The sequence below is a fragment of the Ipomoea nil genome, unplaced genomic scaffold (genome assembly GCF_001879475.1).
Source record: "Ipomoea nil cultivar Tokyo-kokei standard unplaced genomic scaffold, Asagao_1.1 scaffold1770, whole genome shotgun sequence".
NCBI lineage: Eukaryota > Viridiplantae > Streptophyta > Magnoliopsida > Solanales > Convolvulaceae > Ipomoea > Ipomoea nil.
In genome coordinates, this window is record NW_017618198.1 from 1,847,570 (window position 1) to 1,868,314 (window position 20,745).

General features: G+C 36.6%; 3 protein-coding genes across 3 annotated transcripts; 1 reads left to right on the forward strand and 2 right to left on the reverse strand.

Annotated features, from left to right (window-relative positions):
• The first annotated feature begins 757 nt into the window (after positions 1-757).
• Positions 758-7,110, forward strand: LOC109192589 (exocyst complex component EXO84B-like). The gene is made up of 7 exons (XM_019343287.1): positions 758-1,248; positions 2,447-2,544; positions 2,962-3,982; positions 4,573-5,082; positions 5,279-5,467; positions 5,562-5,698; positions 6,624-7,110. The coding sequence occupies exons 1-7, from the start codon at positions 1,072-1,074 to the stop codon at positions 6,784-6,786; spliced, it is 2,295 nt and encodes a 764-aa protein (XP_019198832.1). The 5' UTR covers positions 758-1,071; the 3' UTR covers positions 6,787-7,110.
• Positions 7,111-9,057: 1,947 nt separating this feature from the next.
• On the reverse strand, positions 9,058-12,327 carry LOC109192604 (RNA-binding protein with multiple splicing 2). The gene is made up of 9 exons (XM_019343309.1): positions 12,069-12,327; positions 11,771-11,950; positions 11,611-11,686; positions 11,024-11,153; positions 10,773-10,890; positions 10,564-10,655; positions 10,390-10,459; positions 10,200-10,282; positions 9,058-9,509 (listed from the first exon to the last, which is right to left on the reverse strand). Exons 1-9 carry the CDS (start codon positions 12,201-12,203, stop codon positions 9,419-9,421), a joined length of 975 nt encoding a protein of 324 aa, XP_019198854.1. The 5' UTR covers positions 12,204-12,327; the 3' UTR covers positions 9,058-9,418.
• A 1,064-nt stretch (positions 12,328-13,391) lies between these two features.
• On the reverse strand, positions 13,392-15,338 carry LOC109192240 ((R)-mandelonitrile lyase-like). Its single transcript, XM_019342810.1, has 2 exons — positions 15,175-15,338; positions 13,392-15,080 (listed from the first exon to the last, which is right to left on the reverse strand). Exons 1-2 carry the CDS (start codon positions 15,257-15,259, stop codon positions 13,525-13,527), a joined length of 1,641 nt encoding a protein of 546 aa, XP_019198355.1. The 5' UTR covers positions 15,260-15,338; the 3' UTR covers positions 13,392-13,524.
• Between the last annotated feature and the right edge of the window lie 5,407 nt (positions 15,339-20,745).

Consider the following 20,745-nt stretch of genomic DNA (forward strand, 5'->3'; position numbering starts at 1 on the left):
AGCCAGTTGTTGAAGTTCCGGCAACTGTTATCGCCATCAAGCATCACATGGCCGACGCAGGCACCAAAACCTGGCCGTCGATCCAGTGACGTGAGCACTTCCGATCAAGTTTACAATTAACTGTTTATGACATTATTCGATACAAAATTTCACTGAACTACTATTCAGTTTTTTATGTCATGTATAGTGGTTAAAGAATGTCTTTTGAACATTCGAGATTCATTAACTTCTTGTGGGGCCTACTTCTACTCTAGCTAAGTTGTTCCCAAGGTTGCCCAACCCTAAAGACCTCTTCTGTTCTGGTCCGACAGAGTATCCGAGGTTAGACATTTGCTTACTGTGCACAAAGAGTTTCCTTCTTGAGAGATTGAGACTTTCCGATCATTGTTCTCGAATTTCATTTTTGGAGCTGTCACAACTTGACAGTTATAAACAACATAGACTAGTTTAATCAATATAAGATTCATTAACTTCATTTAAGTATTCTATTTATAGAATTAACATTCAGTATTGTATTTAAAGAAAATCAAATTCAAAATCTTTCTGCTTACTTATAAATTTAAAAATAATCAAAACTTTATTAAAAAAATTTGATTTGATGCTGTAAAAGAGTAAGTCCAGTAATTTTAAGTATTGATTGATAGTGTTAAAAACAATGTGTCAATTATAGAACTAAACTAAACTATTCAGTTATGAAAATTGCGGAAAACGGCGAGAGAGAGAGAGAGAGAGTTCTTTTGACCACCGCACCCCACCACCCTTGCTTAGCTGGGTTGGCCAACCCAACAACCCCACTCTCTTTCCCTCTCTCTCTCTCTCTATCTCTATATCTGTATATTTGTTTGTTCAATCAACCCGCCAACTAATTCGGGATCGTCTACCTTTCTTCTTCTCCTGCTCCAATCATTAATGGCTGCAATTCCTCTCTCAGTCTCACCTCCGCAGCCTCCTCTCGCGCCGCAGATCTAACCCATTCGATTGCAGCAGCATTCTGTCGTCGTCAATCGCGCATTCAGCCCTAGTACTTCGCCGCATTAGCAAATCAGTTGCCGATTCACTGATTTGGCGTTCATGGCTAACACCACCTTGAAGTCTTCTCGGTCAAGGACACACGCGTCGGGGATGCCGGCAAAAGGGAGCAGTAGGGATGCTGGAACCAACCTCGAGGAGAATCTCAACATCTTCAAATCCGATAGTTTCGACGCCGATGTTTATGTGCAGTCCAAGTGTCACTCGTTGAATGAAAAGGTCGTCTAATTTTCATTAATTTTTGTCCTAACTTGGTTGCTGCTTTCTTTGTTTCATCAAATCAAATGTAGTATTACCGTTTTATTTTTACAAAGCTTAGTACTTCGATTCAAGGCTTGCTAAAATATACTCTACGTGTTATAAGGAGAAACCTTGATTTTGTGTGGTTTAGGCAATGCTGCTCATTCTCTGTTAACCTCCAATTGCCAATTTGGTTTTCTGTATGATGCTCCTGTACTAACATATTCCCTGTTTCTGAGCTTATTTAAATAGCCTCTAATTTTGACGGCTTATCAATACAGAATGAATAGACAGCAAACTGATGATTACCATGTCACTATTCTTTTGACAAAATGGAAATTTGTTAGACTGACGCCATTCGCTCTACTTAATGCACTTGTATTTCTCGTATTATTAGTTTTAGGACAGATACACCCCAGGCAGGCATTTGTTTATGTCACGCCAGTATGTGAGAGATGCTTTTTTTTGGAGGTCAAGGATAAATGTCTTTTGATTTTTCTTAAGGGAAATTAATCTAAATGATCTTTGGCTTACCAACTATTAATTAATTTGTTAACAAGAAATGCACCGATTGTACAAGATTGAGGCCATATTTAAATTGCTACAATATTTAAAATGTTCAAAATTCATGGGGTGACCATTACTTATAGCTTTTAGTATTGATCTGGAAAAAGAGAAGTTAAAATGGTCTAATGCGATTTGTATTATAGGGAGAGTATGCCTTTGTACACACGTGGCTTTGGTCCTTTGTGGATCAATTAAGTATATGCTTGTAGATGTTGATTGAATGGTCAATCTTTCAACCTTTAGTTGGTTTATCTGCTCTGTAACTATACATGTGGATAACATTATCATAATCTATTTGCTTCTAGAGCACATTATATGTGAATTACAGATCTACTTTTATTTCCGTTTTTATCATATGGCAACAAAATAAGTTAAACTTGCCTTTTAGGCTGTAAGCAGGCAAAGAGGTTCAGCAAGTTCTGTTTGATTCTGCTTGGCCTTTCTTTCTCTGATCAATTTAATTTCAGTGTAATTCCTATATAATGATACCTGAAATTGGGGTTAGTATGTTCATAGTAAGTGAAGGGATATTTTTTCATGGCATGCTAAGAAAGATCTATCTATCCGATTGTGTACTTATTTTGATACCAGGATGTATTACTGTTTTCAGGAGATTAGGCAATTATGTTCGAATCTTATGGATCTGAAAAAAGCCTCTGCTGAGGAGTTGCACCGAAGTGTCTATGCTAACTACACTGCTTTCATTCGGTGAGTCATTTTTTTAGCTGTTTTCATCTCTTGTTTCCTTAACCTCCTTTTGGGTGGGAATGAAATAGTATACACCTGCATGTAGAAGATATGAGATACACAATCTGGCTCAGTAAAGACCTCATTTTGGACATTTCTACTCATCACAAACCCTGTTCTGGGTTAATAAACAATTGACTTATTATTAGTTCAGGTGGTACTTGATGGTGAAGATCATGGTAATGCATTATGAAATTGAATGGGGAAATACAATAGCGTCCTCGGATTAGGACTAAGTTGCATTGAACTACCATGCATCTGGCATATGCAAAAAGGGCACTTAATTTACTTTTACCCTCACTGTTACAATTATTTCCTGGTAATTCTGACGGACATTCTTTTTCTGCTTCTATTTCTTTGTCCAATTTGCAATTGCAGGACATCAAAAGAAATTTCGGATTTGGAGGGTGAGCTTTCATCGATTAGAAGCTTGTTATCCACTCAGGCCACTTTAGTCCATAGTTTAGCTGAAGGTGTTCATATTGATTCTTTATCTGATTCTCTTCCTGATTCTGCCACCAATAGCAGTTCCAATGGTGAAATAAGTGAACCTTCAGATATAGAGAACTGGTTAACTGAGTTTCCTGATCACCTGGATGTTTTATTAGCTGAGAGAAGAGTAGATGAAGCCTTGTCCAGCCTTGATGAGGGAGAATGCATAGCTTCTGAAGCTAAAGAAAATAAAACACTAACTCCTGCCCTGCTTTTAATGCTACAAAATGCCATTACTGAATCTAGGCAAAGATTAGCTGATCAGCTTGCTGATATTGCTTGCCAACCATCTACTCGTGGTGTTGAGCTTCGTGCTGCTATTTCAGCTCTTAAGAAGCTTGGCGATGGTCCTCGTGCTCATAGTTTATTGCTCAATGCACATTCTCAGAGATACCAGTACAATATGCAAAGTTTTCGTCCATCAAGCACATCATATGGAGGAGCATATACTGCAGCACTCTCACAGCTGGTATTCTCTGCTATTGCTCAAGCAGCCACTGATTCATTGGCTATTTTTGGAAATGAACCATCTTACACATCCGAGCTCGTAATGTGGGCTACTAAGCATGCAGAGGGTTTTGCTCTTCTTGTTAAAAGACATGCACTAACTTCATCTGCAGCTGCTGGAGGCTTGAGGGCTGCTGCAGAGTGTGTCCAAATAGCTTTAGGACACTGTCAATTGTTGGAAGCTCGTGGTCTTGCACTTTGCCCTGTGCTTCTGAAGCTTTTTAGACCTAGTGTTGAACAAGCACTGGATGCCAATATAAAACGCATTGAAGAGAGTACTGCTGCTTTAGCAGCAGCTGATGATTGGGAACTTAATTATCCTCCAACTTCCATACGTCAATCTGCTGCATATCAGTATAAACTTTCAATTAGTGCTCATCGGTTCAATTTAATGGTTCAGGTAAATGCTTTTCCTCTTTATTGTCTAAGAAAAGAAAACAAAATGATAAGGAAACAAATAACTATAGGAGGCCTAAGTTACACTTTCCTTCCCCATTGTTTCTTGTATTCCTTTCATTTCAATCAAAACCTTGTAGAGTTTTCATATTTATAGTGTTAGGATATTGATAGACATCTCTGGATTTCAAATAAAGTTTGCCTTCCCTCTACCATATTGTTTGTTAGCATGTAGCTATAATGTTATATGTTTCCAACTTTTTCTATGTAGTGTTCTTTGACTTGATTATTATTCTGCAATAATTATACTTTTTTATTTTTATACTAAAATGCTGCTATGCTTCCTTTTGACTGTCCACTCAAAAAAGAAAAAGAAATGAAGTGCCATGATACATGTTTTATTACTATAATCATATGTTGAAAGTCAGATCTTATTTGGTTTTGCTTCATTTACTAATATCATGTTTGTTAACATAGTGGCATAACTAGGAGGTTGTTACTACTTTTGAGATTTCGTGTAGATGTATGCTGCTAGTACTTGCAATACATTTGGAGATATGTGGTTGAATCTAGTTACTCTAATTGCTTGTGCAGGATTTCTTTGAGGACGTGGGACCCTTGCTAAGTATGCAGTTGGGTGGAAAAGCTTTGGAAGGTTTGTTTCAGGTCTTCAACTCTTATGTTAATACACTAATAAAAGCATTACCTGGTTCTTTGGAAGAAGAGGTGAGCATTGAAGGTTCAGGTAATAAAATTGTCCGAATGGCTGAGACTGAAGCTCAGCAAATTGCTTTACTTGCAAATGCATCATTACTAGCAGACGAGCTATTGCCACGTGCTGCCATGAAGCTTTCCTTCAATCAGGGTAATCACAAGGATGAACCTCAACGAAGATCTGATAGGCAAACCCGACATCCTGAGCAAAGAGAATGGAAAAGGCGTCTTGTTAGTACTGTTGACAGATTAAAAGATAGTTTTTGTCAACAACATGCACTGGATCTTATTTTTACTGAGGAAGGAGACAGCCATCTTACTGCGGATATGTATATAAACATGGATGGTAATGCAGATGAGATGGAATGGTTCCCTTCTTATATATTCCAGGTATATCTTTTATCCCATTTTATCATAAACTTTAATTTAACCATTGTTTTTATTATTATTATTATTATTATTATTATTGGGCCAACTTAAGAGATAGTGATCTTTTTATTGTGGTTCTCTTTATTAAGTTTGTATCCTAATACATGAAAAGAGAGGCATTTCATTGACTTTATATGATTGATCATGATACCATCAGGAACTCTATGTAAAACTCAACAGAATTGCAGCCATAGCCGCAGATATGTTCGTGGGCCGGGAAAGATTTGCAACATTGTTGTTGATGAGGCTCACTGAAACTGTCATCTTATGGCTTTCACAAGACCAGAGTTTTTGGGATGATATTGAGGAAGGACCGAGGCCTTTAGGTCCTCTTGGTCTTCAGCAGGTTTACATACTTCATATTCACATTAATTATCTAAAACTTTTATACAATGCTGGCTCAGGAGCTGTATGTTAATACTTGTTCAACTTTGTGGCAGTTGTATATGGATATGACATTTGTCAGATGCTTTGCTTCACAAGGCCGCTACTTATCTAGGAATTTGCTCCGTGTTGTCAATGATATCATATCTAAAGCAATGTCTGCATTTTCTGCAACTGGGATGGATCCATACAGGTATGCAAATTACTTTATCTAGAACCCATCCATTTGGTTAATTCCTTTTTATGTTTCGGTTTGGGGTATCACACATCTTTGAACCTTCCATGTTTCCTCAACCAGCCAAGGTTAAGCTGATTGATGAAATGATACTAACTAAAAGTTTAAAACTTTAAAATAGTTTTGGAGTTGAATGATAATGAGAAAAGTCTTAACTATAGTAGCATTATCAAAATTAGTAATCAGTTGCAATCCCTTGATCTTTGTGACAATCGTATTCAGTCCTCCTATTAGAATGCATAATTATATTATTAAATTTTATTTTTAGAAATTGTAAAACAAGAAGTCTTGAAAAGCTTTATCTCATAAAGAATTTGACCTGCATCGGATGTGTTAAAAAAATCATGGATTTTGTTAATTGCAAGGTTTTCTCGAGTAAACACCATAGCTAGCTTTTTTATGACCTCCAGAATCCTATTCCTAGTTGCATTGCCATATTCACTTAAACCCATCTCCTTAAAGTAAAATCTAAATAATTAGTCGCGTGACAGTTGAACCATAGAATGTACGAGGAGAAAAGGTCAGCAGCCAATGCTTTTTTTTTTTTTTTTTTTTGTTTTGTTTTGTTTTTTTTGTTTTTTTTTTTTTTTTGTTTTGTTTTTTTTTTTGTTTTTCTCATATACAATGTGTTTGCATAGTATTTTAGAAACCAGTGAAATGTGGCCACACATCCCGACGGGTAGCTAAGACGACCAAATTAGTCTCCTTTTAGTTCGTAACACATTTTAGTTACAAGCATTAGAAACATTCGGGAGGAAGAGTAATAACAGGCGTTGAATCTTTAGACAATAATAAGTTCCCATTATTTTCAGTTGTCGCGCCATGCCAATGGCTAGTACATGTATGACTTCACAGATGTATTAACCATTGAAATGTATTGCAGTGAGCTTCCAGAGGACGAGTGGTTCAGCGAGGTGTGCCAGGATGCAATGGATAAGCTGAGTGGAAAGCCTAAAGCTGCAAACGGGGAACGAGATTTGAACAGCCCGACTGCTTCTGTCTCAGCTCAATCAGTATCTTCTGTTAGATCCCACGGGAGTTATTGAGGATATATAATAATAATAATGGTTACACCGTTGTAAAGTATATGCGGACCTCATTTTCATCACCTTTAGATTAACCATTTCTTGTCTCCATAATAGAGAACTCATACCTTCTCCTCAGCTTTCTATTCTTTTTCTTACTTTTTTTTCCGTTAAAAGTGAGAGGCATTCAAGAATTTTAAATTTTTTTTTTCTTTCTAAGAAAATGTGTTCTAGTATTTGGGGGCATTTTGAATTGGAAAAAAATTATTTGTAGATTTTGTACTTAAGTGTAATGAGATTAAGGATGTGTTTCATATATTAAATACTCCCTCCGGCTCTGCCTCACATCATCTCCATTTAAGTGTCTCGTTTCTCATTTTAAATATCTAGTTCAGTAATGAAAATTAAAATTATTACAATTTAATTTTTTCATATTGTTAAGTTTAGTACATTAAAAGTATTATTAAACAAAAATAAAAATAATTAAAATAATTAAAAAATGCTTAAGAAAATAAAGCAAAGAATCATACAAAGTAAAACAAAATAGAAAGAATAACATTTTGAATTGGTCCTTTTCATGAGGCTGACATAGTTGTGGTTTCAATATTACAAGGAAAATAGTATGTTTACTGAAAAATAAAAATAAAAATGGATAAAAGAAAAATAGAAAACATTTCCGATTACTTATACAGTTATACATTTCTCCCATCCGAAAACAGAAAAAGAAAAACTAGATTATAAATAAATAAAAGCCATTTTCAAAAAAATAATAATAATAATAAAAGCCATATGTATCATGATTATTGTATTCCTTTCAATCCTTCTACAAAATATAATGAAACGGTTGCCATTTCCAAACTAATATATTCATTAATAATAAATATAAAAATTATAAAAGCAGGTAGAAATACATTTGAGCTGTAGTCCAATGAAAGTAAAATGTTGACAACAATTTAGCCCATAACTACTAGTGTGGGAAAGCTAAAATCATACAAATTTTCACTACTACATTCTAACTCACCTAATTCAACACAAAGCACCCATTGGCAACTTATAGGTTGGCATGCCAAATTTCCTGAACCTGTTATCAACACAACAGTGCATACTAGTCCAAAATTCAGTTCAGTCACAGTAATGTCTTGCAATATAATTAATCAGTAGGAAGTAAGAAGAGTATCAAAGATTATTATTCAAACACATCTTTAACTCAAAACAGGCAGCAATCAATACCGAAAATACCATTAGAAGATCCACAGTTAATGTTAGCAAAAAGGAGGATATTGGGGGCAAACTCCACCCAAATTGGTTAAGCTGTTGACTAGGTAACCACAAGGTTACAATTCGACTCCCAACAGGAGTGGCGTTGGGAGTGGCCTATTGACCTTTTTGGTTTGAGCCAGCAACCGAAGTTGGTTTACCTTCTTTTTGGTTCTTTGCCAGCTAGGATTACAAATCGAGGTTTACCCAATGTACACTCTCACTAAAAAAAAAAAAAATAGGATGTTAACCACCCAAAATAATATCCCAGTTTCTTCACTAACAGTACATATCCATATCCAGGTTTAATAACTAGTATAAAAAAAAAGTTGTACATCAGTTACTATAACTCCACCACGGGAAAGCATTTGTTGCTTAGTCAGACGTGACTGAAGAGGAAAATAAGCATCAACTATATAACATAGTATATGAGTATATCTTAGCTATGCCCCCCAAAAGAGATCAGAGCAATCTTCAGTCAAAAAAAATTAAAAACTCCCAAAGGCAAGCTTTAAAGAGCTCCAAGTCAAAATGCTACATTCCAACAAAATTCCATCATCTAGAGAAATTTAATATACCTGACAGAAGACTTTGCATCCCTGACTCGGATGGAGGTTGCATTAGTTTGTAAAAAGTCCCTGCAAAAATGAACATGGACTGGATTTTCGAAGATTCTTTGAAGACCTGGACACGGGTGTTCTATAAGATTGAATTGATGGGGGGTTAATGGACCCAAACTATAATGAACCTATGATGGTAGAAATGTATGATCTCCATTGGTAATCATGACCATAATGTAGGTATCTAGATAATAGCTAATCATGATGTAGATGATAATTTTCTCATTAATCACGATAGAAATAGCATGAAAAAATCTAGTGGTAAACAAGATCATGATATAGGTTGCTAGTCAATTAGTACCATGATATGTTAATGACATTGCTGTAGGATCAAGCTTTGTGGAATGGCATGTTTGCTAGTTGCCTAAATAAACTAAAAATGGACAATAAAAATGGTATGAAAGACATCAATACATCTAAGAAAGGAAGCATTCATGACATCTTAGGTAAATATGGCATAGTGCAAAGTCAAATCACATAATTTCTACACTAAAAATTACATGCATCCTTAATATAATATGTTGCAAAAACATGAACCAATGAAGTTAGCTTTTCTTGCCATGCCACTGCTTCAAATGCATGCCCTGGGTAAACTATAAGATGGTCCAAGAATATGTTCATGATGCAACAGTTTGCATTCATTCACATGAGAAGAGATGCTAATGCTGATGACTTGATGATTACATGGATGCATGCAACAGCTGTCCATGATGCATCCTATCATGTAAGGATTTGTATTTGTCAGAGCATAGAGAACAGAATACATCCCCTTCCAGCTACTGGTAGGTCATAGGTGGTGGAGCTCCATTTGCAGCAGGGGAAATGTGATTGAAATCCTTCCTTTTTCCAAATGGATTCTTTGAATATGTAACTTGATGTTAAGGAAAACCACGGGCGTCCATGTATAAAACATCTGTGTAAAAAACATGTATAATTGACATAATGCTACATGAAGGGCATTACAAAATAGCCTTATACTTTTCTCCTTATCCTTAAACCACTGGTGACAAGCCTTATATACAGCATGCATTTTGAGATGAATACCTATAATGAATCCAGCCCCCTTTTTAAGTTTTTTTTGGCAGTCAATTTGACTAAAATTTGGGATTGAAAATAAAATCTACATATCACAAAAGTAAATGAAAAATATTACCTGTTTGGATAATCAAAATTTTGAAATGTATCAAAACATATTAAAAATTTAGTTACAAGTTGACACTTAAAAAAATTTTAAAATAAAATAAAATGGGAAAGAAGAGGTATATATACTAAGAGTGTGTGCCTTTCAAATTTACCCCCTTAAGTGTGATAGTTCTTGACCAAAAACCAAGTGCAAGAAGAGAGATCAGGATAGGAAAAAAGGAAACTAAAAAGCTGCCCTAATTCTCAGTGTGAATTTTGCTTAAATAAAGAGTGGACATGATACCAAATATAATAAAGAGATCAAATTAACAGAGATAATTGCCAACAAAAGCCATAGGTAAGAAATATTGTGAATGTCTGAAAAAAAGCACTTAAAACTCAAGTTCTAAGATGTCTCAAATGGAGAAAGGATATTGAATCCGCATGCCAACAGCACCAGAACTAGGTATAACAGCACCCTGCAAGGTATGGTGCACATTGGTGGCACTCTGCACATCCTGCAAAATGATGTGACTTCAAACAACATAGATAACAGAAGCTGCATACAGATTAATAGAGCAAGCATCTGAAAGAAACTTCATTAGTGTAGCCGTCATAAACTTACTTCAAACTCAATGAAACATACAGTATGCCTTTCCTGTCTCAATACCTTCATCTGCTTATAACCAGGTTGCCTGTCAGACAATTTTTGGGTGAAACAAACAAATCCAGTCAATAACAGGTGTGCACAAATTTGTACATAATGTAGATCAATTAGATGAAGATGCAAAATCCCTACACAGTGAACAGGCCCCTCAACTCTTCCTCATTTATGTTCTCTCCAAGATTGCCAATGAAAAGGGTATTGCAAGGAGGATTATCTTTTGTATTCTACAAGAGTAAATCAATCATTATTAGCAATTAAACACAGCTCCAGAAAAATGGCTCATTCATCAACAACTTCCAGAAACAAAAACATAAAAACAGAGCCATTGCATGACACATTACCTGGACAGGCACATAGCTGCTTGGTGCTGCAGGCATAGGAGCAGGAACAGGCATTGGCACAGGAGGAACATGGTAACCAGTATATGGATCATATGGTTGAGGTGGTGGAGTCATGTACCTGAGCCATATCACTAATCAGGTCCATATTACAAGTATGACAACAAGTCATCCTTAAGACTTAAATTTAGTGCGGTTCAATTAAGTTGTAGGAGATAGTGCTGCAATTTTTTGTGAGAAAGGAGTACTCTTACGCAGGTGGCCCCCAAGCTGGTGCAGGAGGGGGGTGAAAAGGAGAGGGGCTAGAGTACCCAGTATGTGTATAATCACCGCCAGTCCGCATCCGTTTGCTCTGGTCATAAGCATTTGAATCAGCAACAATTCCTGCACGTAAATGATAATTAGCACATTGCCAATATTATACATCATTCAAGAAATTAAGAATTAAAAAAAAAAAAAAAAAAAAAAAAAACTGACACAAAAAGTGAATCCCAGTGTTGATCAAGTAATTGTCACTACAATACACTATAGATTTCATGCCCTTTGCTTTTACTATACAAAATGTGACACATTCCATTGAATTACAATTCTAATATTTCAGATTTTCCAGGGTAATGAATATGCATCTCTAACCATGTATACTAATACAATTAATCTATCTGCGATGAGAATCCTTCTCTCAACAGCATAACATAGTGTGCATAAAGGACAACTATAAATTTTCCTAGCACAATAAGTACTTCACTTTTTCCAGCTATGTTATTGTGTGCCTTATTCCACAGATAGCATGAATTGTATGCAATGAACCATAAACATAAGAATGGAAACCTGAGACCCCTACCTCTTTTAACAAAAAGGTTCTTTTTGGCCATCTCAGTATGCAGCACAGATTTAGACTCCGCATCAAAAACCATGTCCTACATCCCCACCATGTACTCAATAAGGGAAAAATATGTATATATATTATGAATAGAAATTGCATAAGAAAAACCAGTAATTGCCTGAAGGGCATCCTTGGCAGCAATGGCGAACTGAGGAGTGGTAAAAAGAGCAAACCCCATGGGGTGTTCGCCTTTGAAGTTGACCTGAGATGCTTCGTAACCCGGTAGCCACCTAAGAAGGTTCTGGAGTTCTCTCTCCTTCACGTCCTCCGGCAGCCCGGAGATGAAAATCGTACGCACCTAAAATCCAAAGAGTCAAAAACATGCAAATATCGCACCTTTGTTTCGAGCAAGCATAAAAGCATCAAATTTCCACACACACAATAAATAGAAAATCTCCATGTGCTTTCGCTGTTACCTCGTCGGTAGGGGGACGATTAGGGTCATTAAGGGGCATTGAAGGAACGTGCGGCGGAGGAGGAGGTGGCGCTGCAGCGGGAGCCGGAGCTGGAGCCCATTGCTGGTGGTACGGGTGCATTCCGGTGCCGGCCATCTATCGGAAATCAACCGATGGATCCGCTTACAGTACACGGCAATAATGGCGCGAGACGACCCGAAGAAAACCCTAGAGAGATTGCGCGAATAGAAAGCAGGCAGTTCATGAAATTCTAATATTTGCGTCACAGTCCTTTAACGTAAATATCCTTCTATTTAAGCCCCTAATATTTTTCACCCGAAAGTCTATTTTATACATGTAGTTGTGTAGTTATTATCTAAAGATGCACTTTTAAGTGAATCCTATATTGTGGCTTTAATTGATAAATAAATGACTACACTAAGGGTGTGTTTGGTTGGTGGGTTTTGTCCATAGGAATGGGTATGAAAGTGATTGTTGTTGTTTGGTTGATACCCCACTACTATGAGTTTCAAATACCCCATCAATTGAAAAACTCATACCCAAATACAATAAGGGTTTCATTCCCTTATTCATTCTCAAGCACTAATATTAGTAACCATTCTCATTCCACCCTACTACCAAACATGTTAAATACTTTCACCAAAACCCATTACCATTACCAAGTATTTGATACCCATTCCGATTCCGATTCCTATGTGCGAACCAAACACACCCTAAGATAACAATAAGTTAATTATGGATTTTGTGATTTATCATACATGATATAATTATCACTAATTTTCAATGTTACTTCTTAACTATTAAAATCATCAAATTTAGTCATTTAAGTATTGAATCATCAATTGTAATCCACTCAACCATTAGCTTTTCCCAGTGTAAATTGTTAATATTAACGGTAAAATTAAAATGTCATGACTATTGCGCCAATTATTTATCATGTATGGAAAACAAAACCCTAATTTTATTATAGCATCTCTAAGGTGTGACTAGTCGCTCTTAGTGCGCCTCACACACACAAACAGATTTATTGTTTTGTTCGATGGACCCACGTCTGAGACAAAAAAAGTGAGTTATCCTACAAGGCACTAAAATTTTCTCTTTCCTTCTTCTCTCACTCCAACCTAGAATGTATTGCCTAAAAAACCCGACCAAAATCCATTGATGGGAATGCTCTTATAGTAGCTTTAATTTCATTTTTCATAAGGAAAAGTCTAACTTACTAAATTCAAAATTACCTCTAAGACTATACTAAATTGACCGACTCAAACCAATAAATAACTATATATCTATAGTCCATCCATAATATATTAAAATAGAGAGATATAAACATAGAAATCCATCTCAATTAGCAACCAATTATGAAAAGGTTTTCCACTCAAACATTTTATACATATAACACCACCATATGTGAAGTACACATATCTCAAACACCAAAACAAAGAAAACACTTTCCTTTCTATCTCTGTCTTTCTGCCAGAATCCTCAAACCAGCATACCGTCCAAGCATGAGAACGGTGGCTTGGGGGTTGGTCCCCGGAGAAGTATTAAAAGTGGAGCTGTCGATAACCCTGAGACCCTCAATTCCGGGGAGTCTGAAATTACCGTCAACCACCTTTCCGACGACGCAGCCGCCGTGGTAATGCCATATGGTACTAACAGTTCGACGGCAAAACTCCGCCATAAGAGCATCATTTGACTGGTTCACCGGCAATGCAGGCCCGACGTACCGGAAATCCCTTCCACCAAACCTCTGATCGAACTTGAAAATGTCCATGGATCGAGTTCTCAGCAAATCCCCAATCTTCCTGGCCCCGCGTATACACTTCCGCAAATCGCTGGGGTCGCTGAAGTAATTGAACCGGACGAGTGGGTTCACCCTGACGTCCGGGGAGGCTAGCCGGAGCGAACCGACTGATGCCGGGCCGGAGATTTTCTGCATGAGGGTGGCGACGGCGAGGTAGACCGGCGACGCGGGAGCCCGGATGAAGACGGAGTTGACAGGGGAAGCAAACGGGATGAAATTGGAGGCGGCTTCGAGGTAAGAGCCGGCGCCGGTGATACCGACCACCTGTAAGAGAGAATACTCGAGAGGGATTGGAGGGACGATGGAAATTCCGTTTCTTGGGTTGTCGTAAAGGAACTGGCCGACGTTAGGGGTGTGGTAGGCCACCGGAATGCCGAGAGAAGAGAGATAGAGGCGCGGGCCGATGCCGCTCAGGAGAAGCAGCTGCGGGCTACCGAGAGCGCCGGCGGAGAGCAGGATCTCGCCGCGTTCCCTCACCATAGCGTGGTGGAACAGCCCCATTCGGTCACGGAAAATCACCCCGATCGCTGATTGATTCGTGCCCGGAGAATAAACAGTGGACGCCATGAGAATCCTCTCCACGGTGGCGAACACCCCCACGCGAATGTTGGTGGTGTTCGAAAAGAACAGCAAGTCCGCCGCGCTGTGGCGGCGGCCGGAGTTGTCAAAAGTGGACGCGCCGATCTTGGTGCCAAGAACGTGGTGTAACGAGAATCCATTATACGGATTCACCCGGGCTTCCAGCAACCCATCTCTCACCGCCGATTGCCAGCTCTTGAGCTCCGGCCGGAACACGATCGCCCTCTCCACCCACTCGTATGACTGGTTCACCAGATTTAAATCCCAGTTAATCCCGGAGTTGCCATAGAATTCCTCGTCGGCTCTGCTGTAGAAACCGGCGTTTATGGCGCTGCTCCCGCCGAGAACGCGGCCGCGTGCGTTGGGAACTCCATCCTCGGAGATGAAAGGCTGAGCAGGGGAATCAAAGGTGTCGAATTCCGACAAGGTGGCGAGAAACCCCTCTTGGGTCATCAAATTGGGATCGCCAAACGGAACGCCGCCTCTTTCAAGAACCAGAACTTTATATCTCTCCGACAATGTCGCCGCCAGTGGACAACCGGCGGTGCCACCTCCGACGACGATGTAATCATAGTAGTCCTCCGTCGGCATCTCGACTGCATCCACCACAAAATCCAGATAAAACGAGGCTGTAAAACAAAAAACAAAAAAAATGGAGAATTAGCAAGAAACTGCAGAAAATCAAGAACAAGAAGAAGAGGAGTAATTAATGAATTAAATTACCCCGTTGAGAAAGTGATTTGGGCAGAGAAATGAGGGTGAATAACAAAAGGACTTCTAATCGGAGAAGAAGAACCAATTTCACCATTATTGTTGCAGTAATGAAGATGAGGATTTTCAGACGTCGTGGACTCGCGGTGGAAGGTGTGCGTAATGGCACAACTCATGGATACAATTTTTGTTAAGAATTTGGAGGCCAAAACAATTTTGTGAATATATATATATATATATATATATATATATATATATATATATATATACACATCAAATGGGAAGGGGTTTCCAGGTGAAACGTGTGGTTGATGATAGCTATTCATTTTGTCGAAATCAACAGTCCAAATTGAATAATGTTTTTAAAAAAATGCAGTGACAATTTGATTATTTTTCAATGGCACCCGAGTGCTTGTTAGTGTCTAGACCATTAGGAGAGATTCCGGATTGTAGGATAACTCAACTGATCGAGTTCATTCCTGAGAGGTTTATTAGAAAGGATATTGATTTTGATCAATGGATGTAATTTTGAACTCTTACATATCATTTGGTACGTGCATGAAGAAGAATGTGTCCTGACTACCGTCTTGGGTTTAAACTATGGTCAGTTAGGTTAGCAAGCGTGGCTAACCTCTTACATGGGTTCAACTAAGACTTTTGTTTAATTTTTTAAATTCTTGTTGGAGTGTAAGTGTGGATAGTAGTTGTTCAAATTATTAATTAAAGAATAAAAACTACTCCGTATGCATTCAAGATGAGTGTAAGTGTGTAGTCGTTAAAAGCTATGTATTAAAGATGGGTGTGAAACAATTTAAACAATTGAATTAATTTATTTTTTAAGATACGATGAAGACCTATCATTTATTTTTTATGTCGGTCAGAAATATGTCAAAAAATAACTCATATCGTATGTCTAAAATAATTGGCATTGAAAGATTTTTTTTTTTTTTTTTTTGGTAGTGTTTTAAATTTTCAAATTTTGAAACCTATTGATATAAATTTAAAAATTTTCAACTTACCCCATTCATAAAATGAATATGTTATGTCACCCTTTCATTGCGCTGTATGAAACCAGAGTTGCTACCTTCACTGCCCAAGAATAATCTGCCGCATAAAGGTCAAATTTATAGATAATTAGACACTTATCAAATTACTTATAGTATAATTTTTGTATTTTGAACATTACCATCCACTTCCAGCATGTAAAAATTTTAGTCCTCGTGTTAATGCCATCTTATGACAAGTCAACCTCTTTAAACTAACATGGATGCCAACTCTTTTGGTTCTATTAATTTATTTTTTTCTTAAAATTTTAAAGAGTTAAGTAAAACTTTTTATAGCTTCACAACTTAATTAATGATTAATTAAAGCTAAAAAAAAAAATGAAAGCATAAAACGGAGTACATAGAATAGGGATCTTAGAGAAGCTTGCTTAAGAGACTTCCTTCGGACAACTTGGGTCAAAATGTGGAGTGGGGTATGTGGTTTTAGAGGAGCGAGCTTGCTTAAGAGACTTTCTGGACGTATGCAGCGCCATGACACAAAGAATAACTTAGCGGGGCTAAAAAATGTTGTTAAGAAATAAATTAACTATTCTTACAAACTAAGATAAGATGTTGTATAAATATACAATAGTCTTCTTTTACATATTACACTATTATTCATATATTTCGAGAATCAAAAGTAAAACTAATCTAATCGAATTTTGATTGAATCTCATTCGAAGACAACTCTATCACCAATGTTGCTCATTCATCAACTATAATGAGAAGTAGGTTCTCTTGTCACAATTATCACCATATTCTTCATATGTGGGTTGAAGTAGGGTCTAATTGCACAAACCAATATAGCTACATAGCTTATTTGTAATCGTTATGCTGTGGAACCGTGTCCACCTTGCAAGGTAGACAAGGTTCTATGTTCATAATTACTGAACTATATGTTCATAATTATAAAGCTATAGATTCATAATTTTTGAACTTCATATTCATAATTTTTGAATCGTCGCCGGTAGCTCAGAAATAGGTAGGTATGATTTCCAGATCTCTAACTCAAGAACAGTATAGATGAATTTACGACTGGTATATAGAGCGATAGACTAGACAAAGACGAGAGATAATCGTTAGGTTGGCGAAAGATGTTGGAAAAAATAGCTTAAAATGACATATTAAGTGGCTATTTTGTGGTACAATTATCAGTGGGGTCCACTTCCGATTTGGGTCGTGTCAAAGTGGATTCGGGTTCTTCGTAGTGAGACGAAAAAATTGATATATTGTACGCTCAAAACGGATATTGATTCTCAAAGTAGACCCGTTTGAGTTGGAAAATGAAGGGAAAAAGTAAGATTTTGTCCCACATTGGTTTGGGAAGAGGATTTGCCCCACTATTTATACAAGAGCTCTTTTTAAGCTTATTGAATTGTATAGCATAGAGGCTCTCTTTTGCGCGCGCGCGCGCGGGGGGGGGGGGGGGATTGCAAATCAAATCCCAGAATGAGATCGAAAAGGCTTGGGTCAAGCCTAATCTCGTGTGCGTCGGCACCTGCGGGCACAATGTCGTCATCTAATTGTTCTTCAAATCCCAATCCCAGAATGAGATCGAATCTCGTGTGCGCGGGACGACCCATCCAATTGTTCTCGAATGGGTGTTGTGCCAAGAGGAAAATTTTCAGCCTCAAAATACTTTTGCTTCTACTCCTTTCTTGAAGCTGTGTCTTCTACTCCTTTCTTGAAGCTGTGTTTTGCCCGTGCTCTTGTTCACCGGGTTCGCTCGTTTGGGTGCTCAAACGTCGAACCGTTGTACGTTTTATCCTGGAAAACCTAGGCCACAATGCTCCTAGCACTTTTGGGGGGTGGCAAATAAGGTTTTAAGAAAAGAAAGGCACTTCGCCTAACTCGTACTATTCTTTCTTCCTTCTCATTCTTTCTTGTTTTGGATTATGCTTTGAAGCAAAAATCTGTTCTCACTCTTTTGATATATTCGTTGGAAATCTGTTCTCACTCTTTTGATATATTCGTTGGATTGGACTTATAATCTGAGGATTATTAGTTCCAATTTTTGGTTAATATATATTGGTATATCTTTTTCGTAGATACATATGAATATATATAACCGTTGGTTCCGTTTTATATATATATATATATATATATATATATATATATATATATTTCGGATAAATATCGAATCTGGAAAGGGAAAACATACTGGTGGCATTCTAGAGAGTTCCTTATATATATATATATATAGATAGTGGGTAGTATGTGAGGCTTGAACTTACAACCTTCCAAATGGAAGTCCAACCCGGGTACCATTAGACCACATAGTCCTGGTAACTTAGACTAATCTTATAATCAAATAAATATACATTTTCAAATATTAGAATTGTTTATAATTTCATCTTTAATTTTATTATCTAAATATATAATAAAAATTTTATCCGTGCATCGCATGGGTAATTAGGCAATTATTTGCTTGAATTCAAGCAAGGATAACATCAAAAAACATAATCGATCCTTTGGTGGCTTTGGAAGTGGAGGAACGACAGAGTCTTCAATGGAAGGACGTTTGGGATTAACTACAAGAGCTATTGGATCCAGATGCAGTCAACAGAGATAAATGATGCCTTTGCAAGATCTAGGAAAACGGGGGCTGCAAACATCATCACAAGATGGAAACTACTAACATGGAATCAACCCCCCACAGGTTGGGTAAAGATTAATGTCGATGGGTGCTGCGAACCTGCTTCCAACCAAGCTGGATGTGGGGATCTCATTAGGGATGATCGAGGTGTTTGGCTCAAGGGGTTCTCTCATGGCATAGGAGTTTGTTCGGCCGAAGCTGCGGAAGCTTGGGCTTTATTAAAAGGGATCCAATTGGCGAACTCACAAAGCTTAAAACAAGTATGCTTCGAGATGGACTCTACAAGTACTGTTGAAGCTGTTAATCTAGGCACAAGTTTTGATAGCGTTGCAAGCAATATTGTCCACGCCTGCAAAAGAGAACTTGGCCACCTATCTGAATGGCACCTCTCCTTAGTGACAAGAGAACAAAACAGAGCTGCAGATCGTATAGCCAAAAAGTCTGGTTTCAACAGAGGCACCATTATACTGGAGGATGCCCCAGATGATTTGATTCAAATTCTTGAGGAGGATAGATTTGGACTATCAATCTGGCGACAAGCATCTGAGCCAGTTATGTAATCTTTGGGTTTCCCCCTTCCCTTCTTTTCTAAAAAAACATAATCGATCCAACCCATTTCATCATTTGCACAATATAATATTTGTTATTATAATCTATATCTATAGTATATATAAAAATAAAATCCTGAACTTTAACTTTTCGCCCAATTCTTAAAAAATCTTGCTTTCTAATAAAATAGATTGTTTTATACTTTCTTATTCGTACTATAATTCTAAGTTAAAATTCCTATTATAATATTATAAAATAGTGTAATAGAATTCCTAATAGAATATATTGTTTCCTACTTTAATTTCCTATTCGTACTATAATTCTACATTAAAATTCATATTCATAATACAATAGGACAATCTATATATCTATCTATATATAATTAATTAAAAGTAAAATCATCCATCTAGCATTTTCTCCCTCAAACTTATTGTATTTGTCAAATTATTTAATTATGGTAAATTATGAAATAATTAATGATGGTAATAGAAATCGATTGGATTATTACTGAAAAAAATCAATCTTTAATCACGGTCAATTGTACGTGGCTTTCTACCGAGTCACCCATCCTGATGGCCTGAAGGTGTTAACTAAAGACGATGATGGACAAAATTGTGTTGCTACTACCAATGCTGTCTACAAAAAGATTTTTAATAATGTGTAAATATAATCGGTGATATTATGTTCTTTTTTATTTTTTTCCTCAATATGGCAAAATTGCTAAACGATGATATACTAATACAACTAACACACATTTGTAAAATTACTAGCTATTTACAGTATGTGTAAATACAACATAGCTATTAATTCAATAATTATTTGTTCGAATTAAAGCAATGATAATATCATAAAACATAATCGATCAAATCCATATCTTCAATTGCACTATATAATATTTTGATGTTATAATTTATATAATTATATACCAATCCAAATATTCTTAATATATTATGATAAATTAATTCCGTGCATCGCACGAGTGAAAATACTAGTCATCATTAACAAAGTAATATTAAGATTCAATTGTAGTTTCTTTTATATGTTTAAAAGGTTTGAATATAATGTTTTATTTTTAATTAGAAACTATAATTACACTATTTTTTCGACTTACAAATTTATTTTAACATTTTTTTCTTTTTCTTAATATATTATATAATATTCTATAATATATTTTTGAGTCACATGTCTCAGTCTCACGGATCTTTTAATATGTGAAATGTGTCGAAATTATGATAATTATTTGTTACTTATAATAGAAAAATGATGATACTTATTACATAAAATTTATTATCAATCAATTTAAAATAAATAGAAATTTACTTATAATATGAATTATAATACTTATATGTAAAATTGTGATACTATTTAACATAAAATGATTATTAATAATACAGA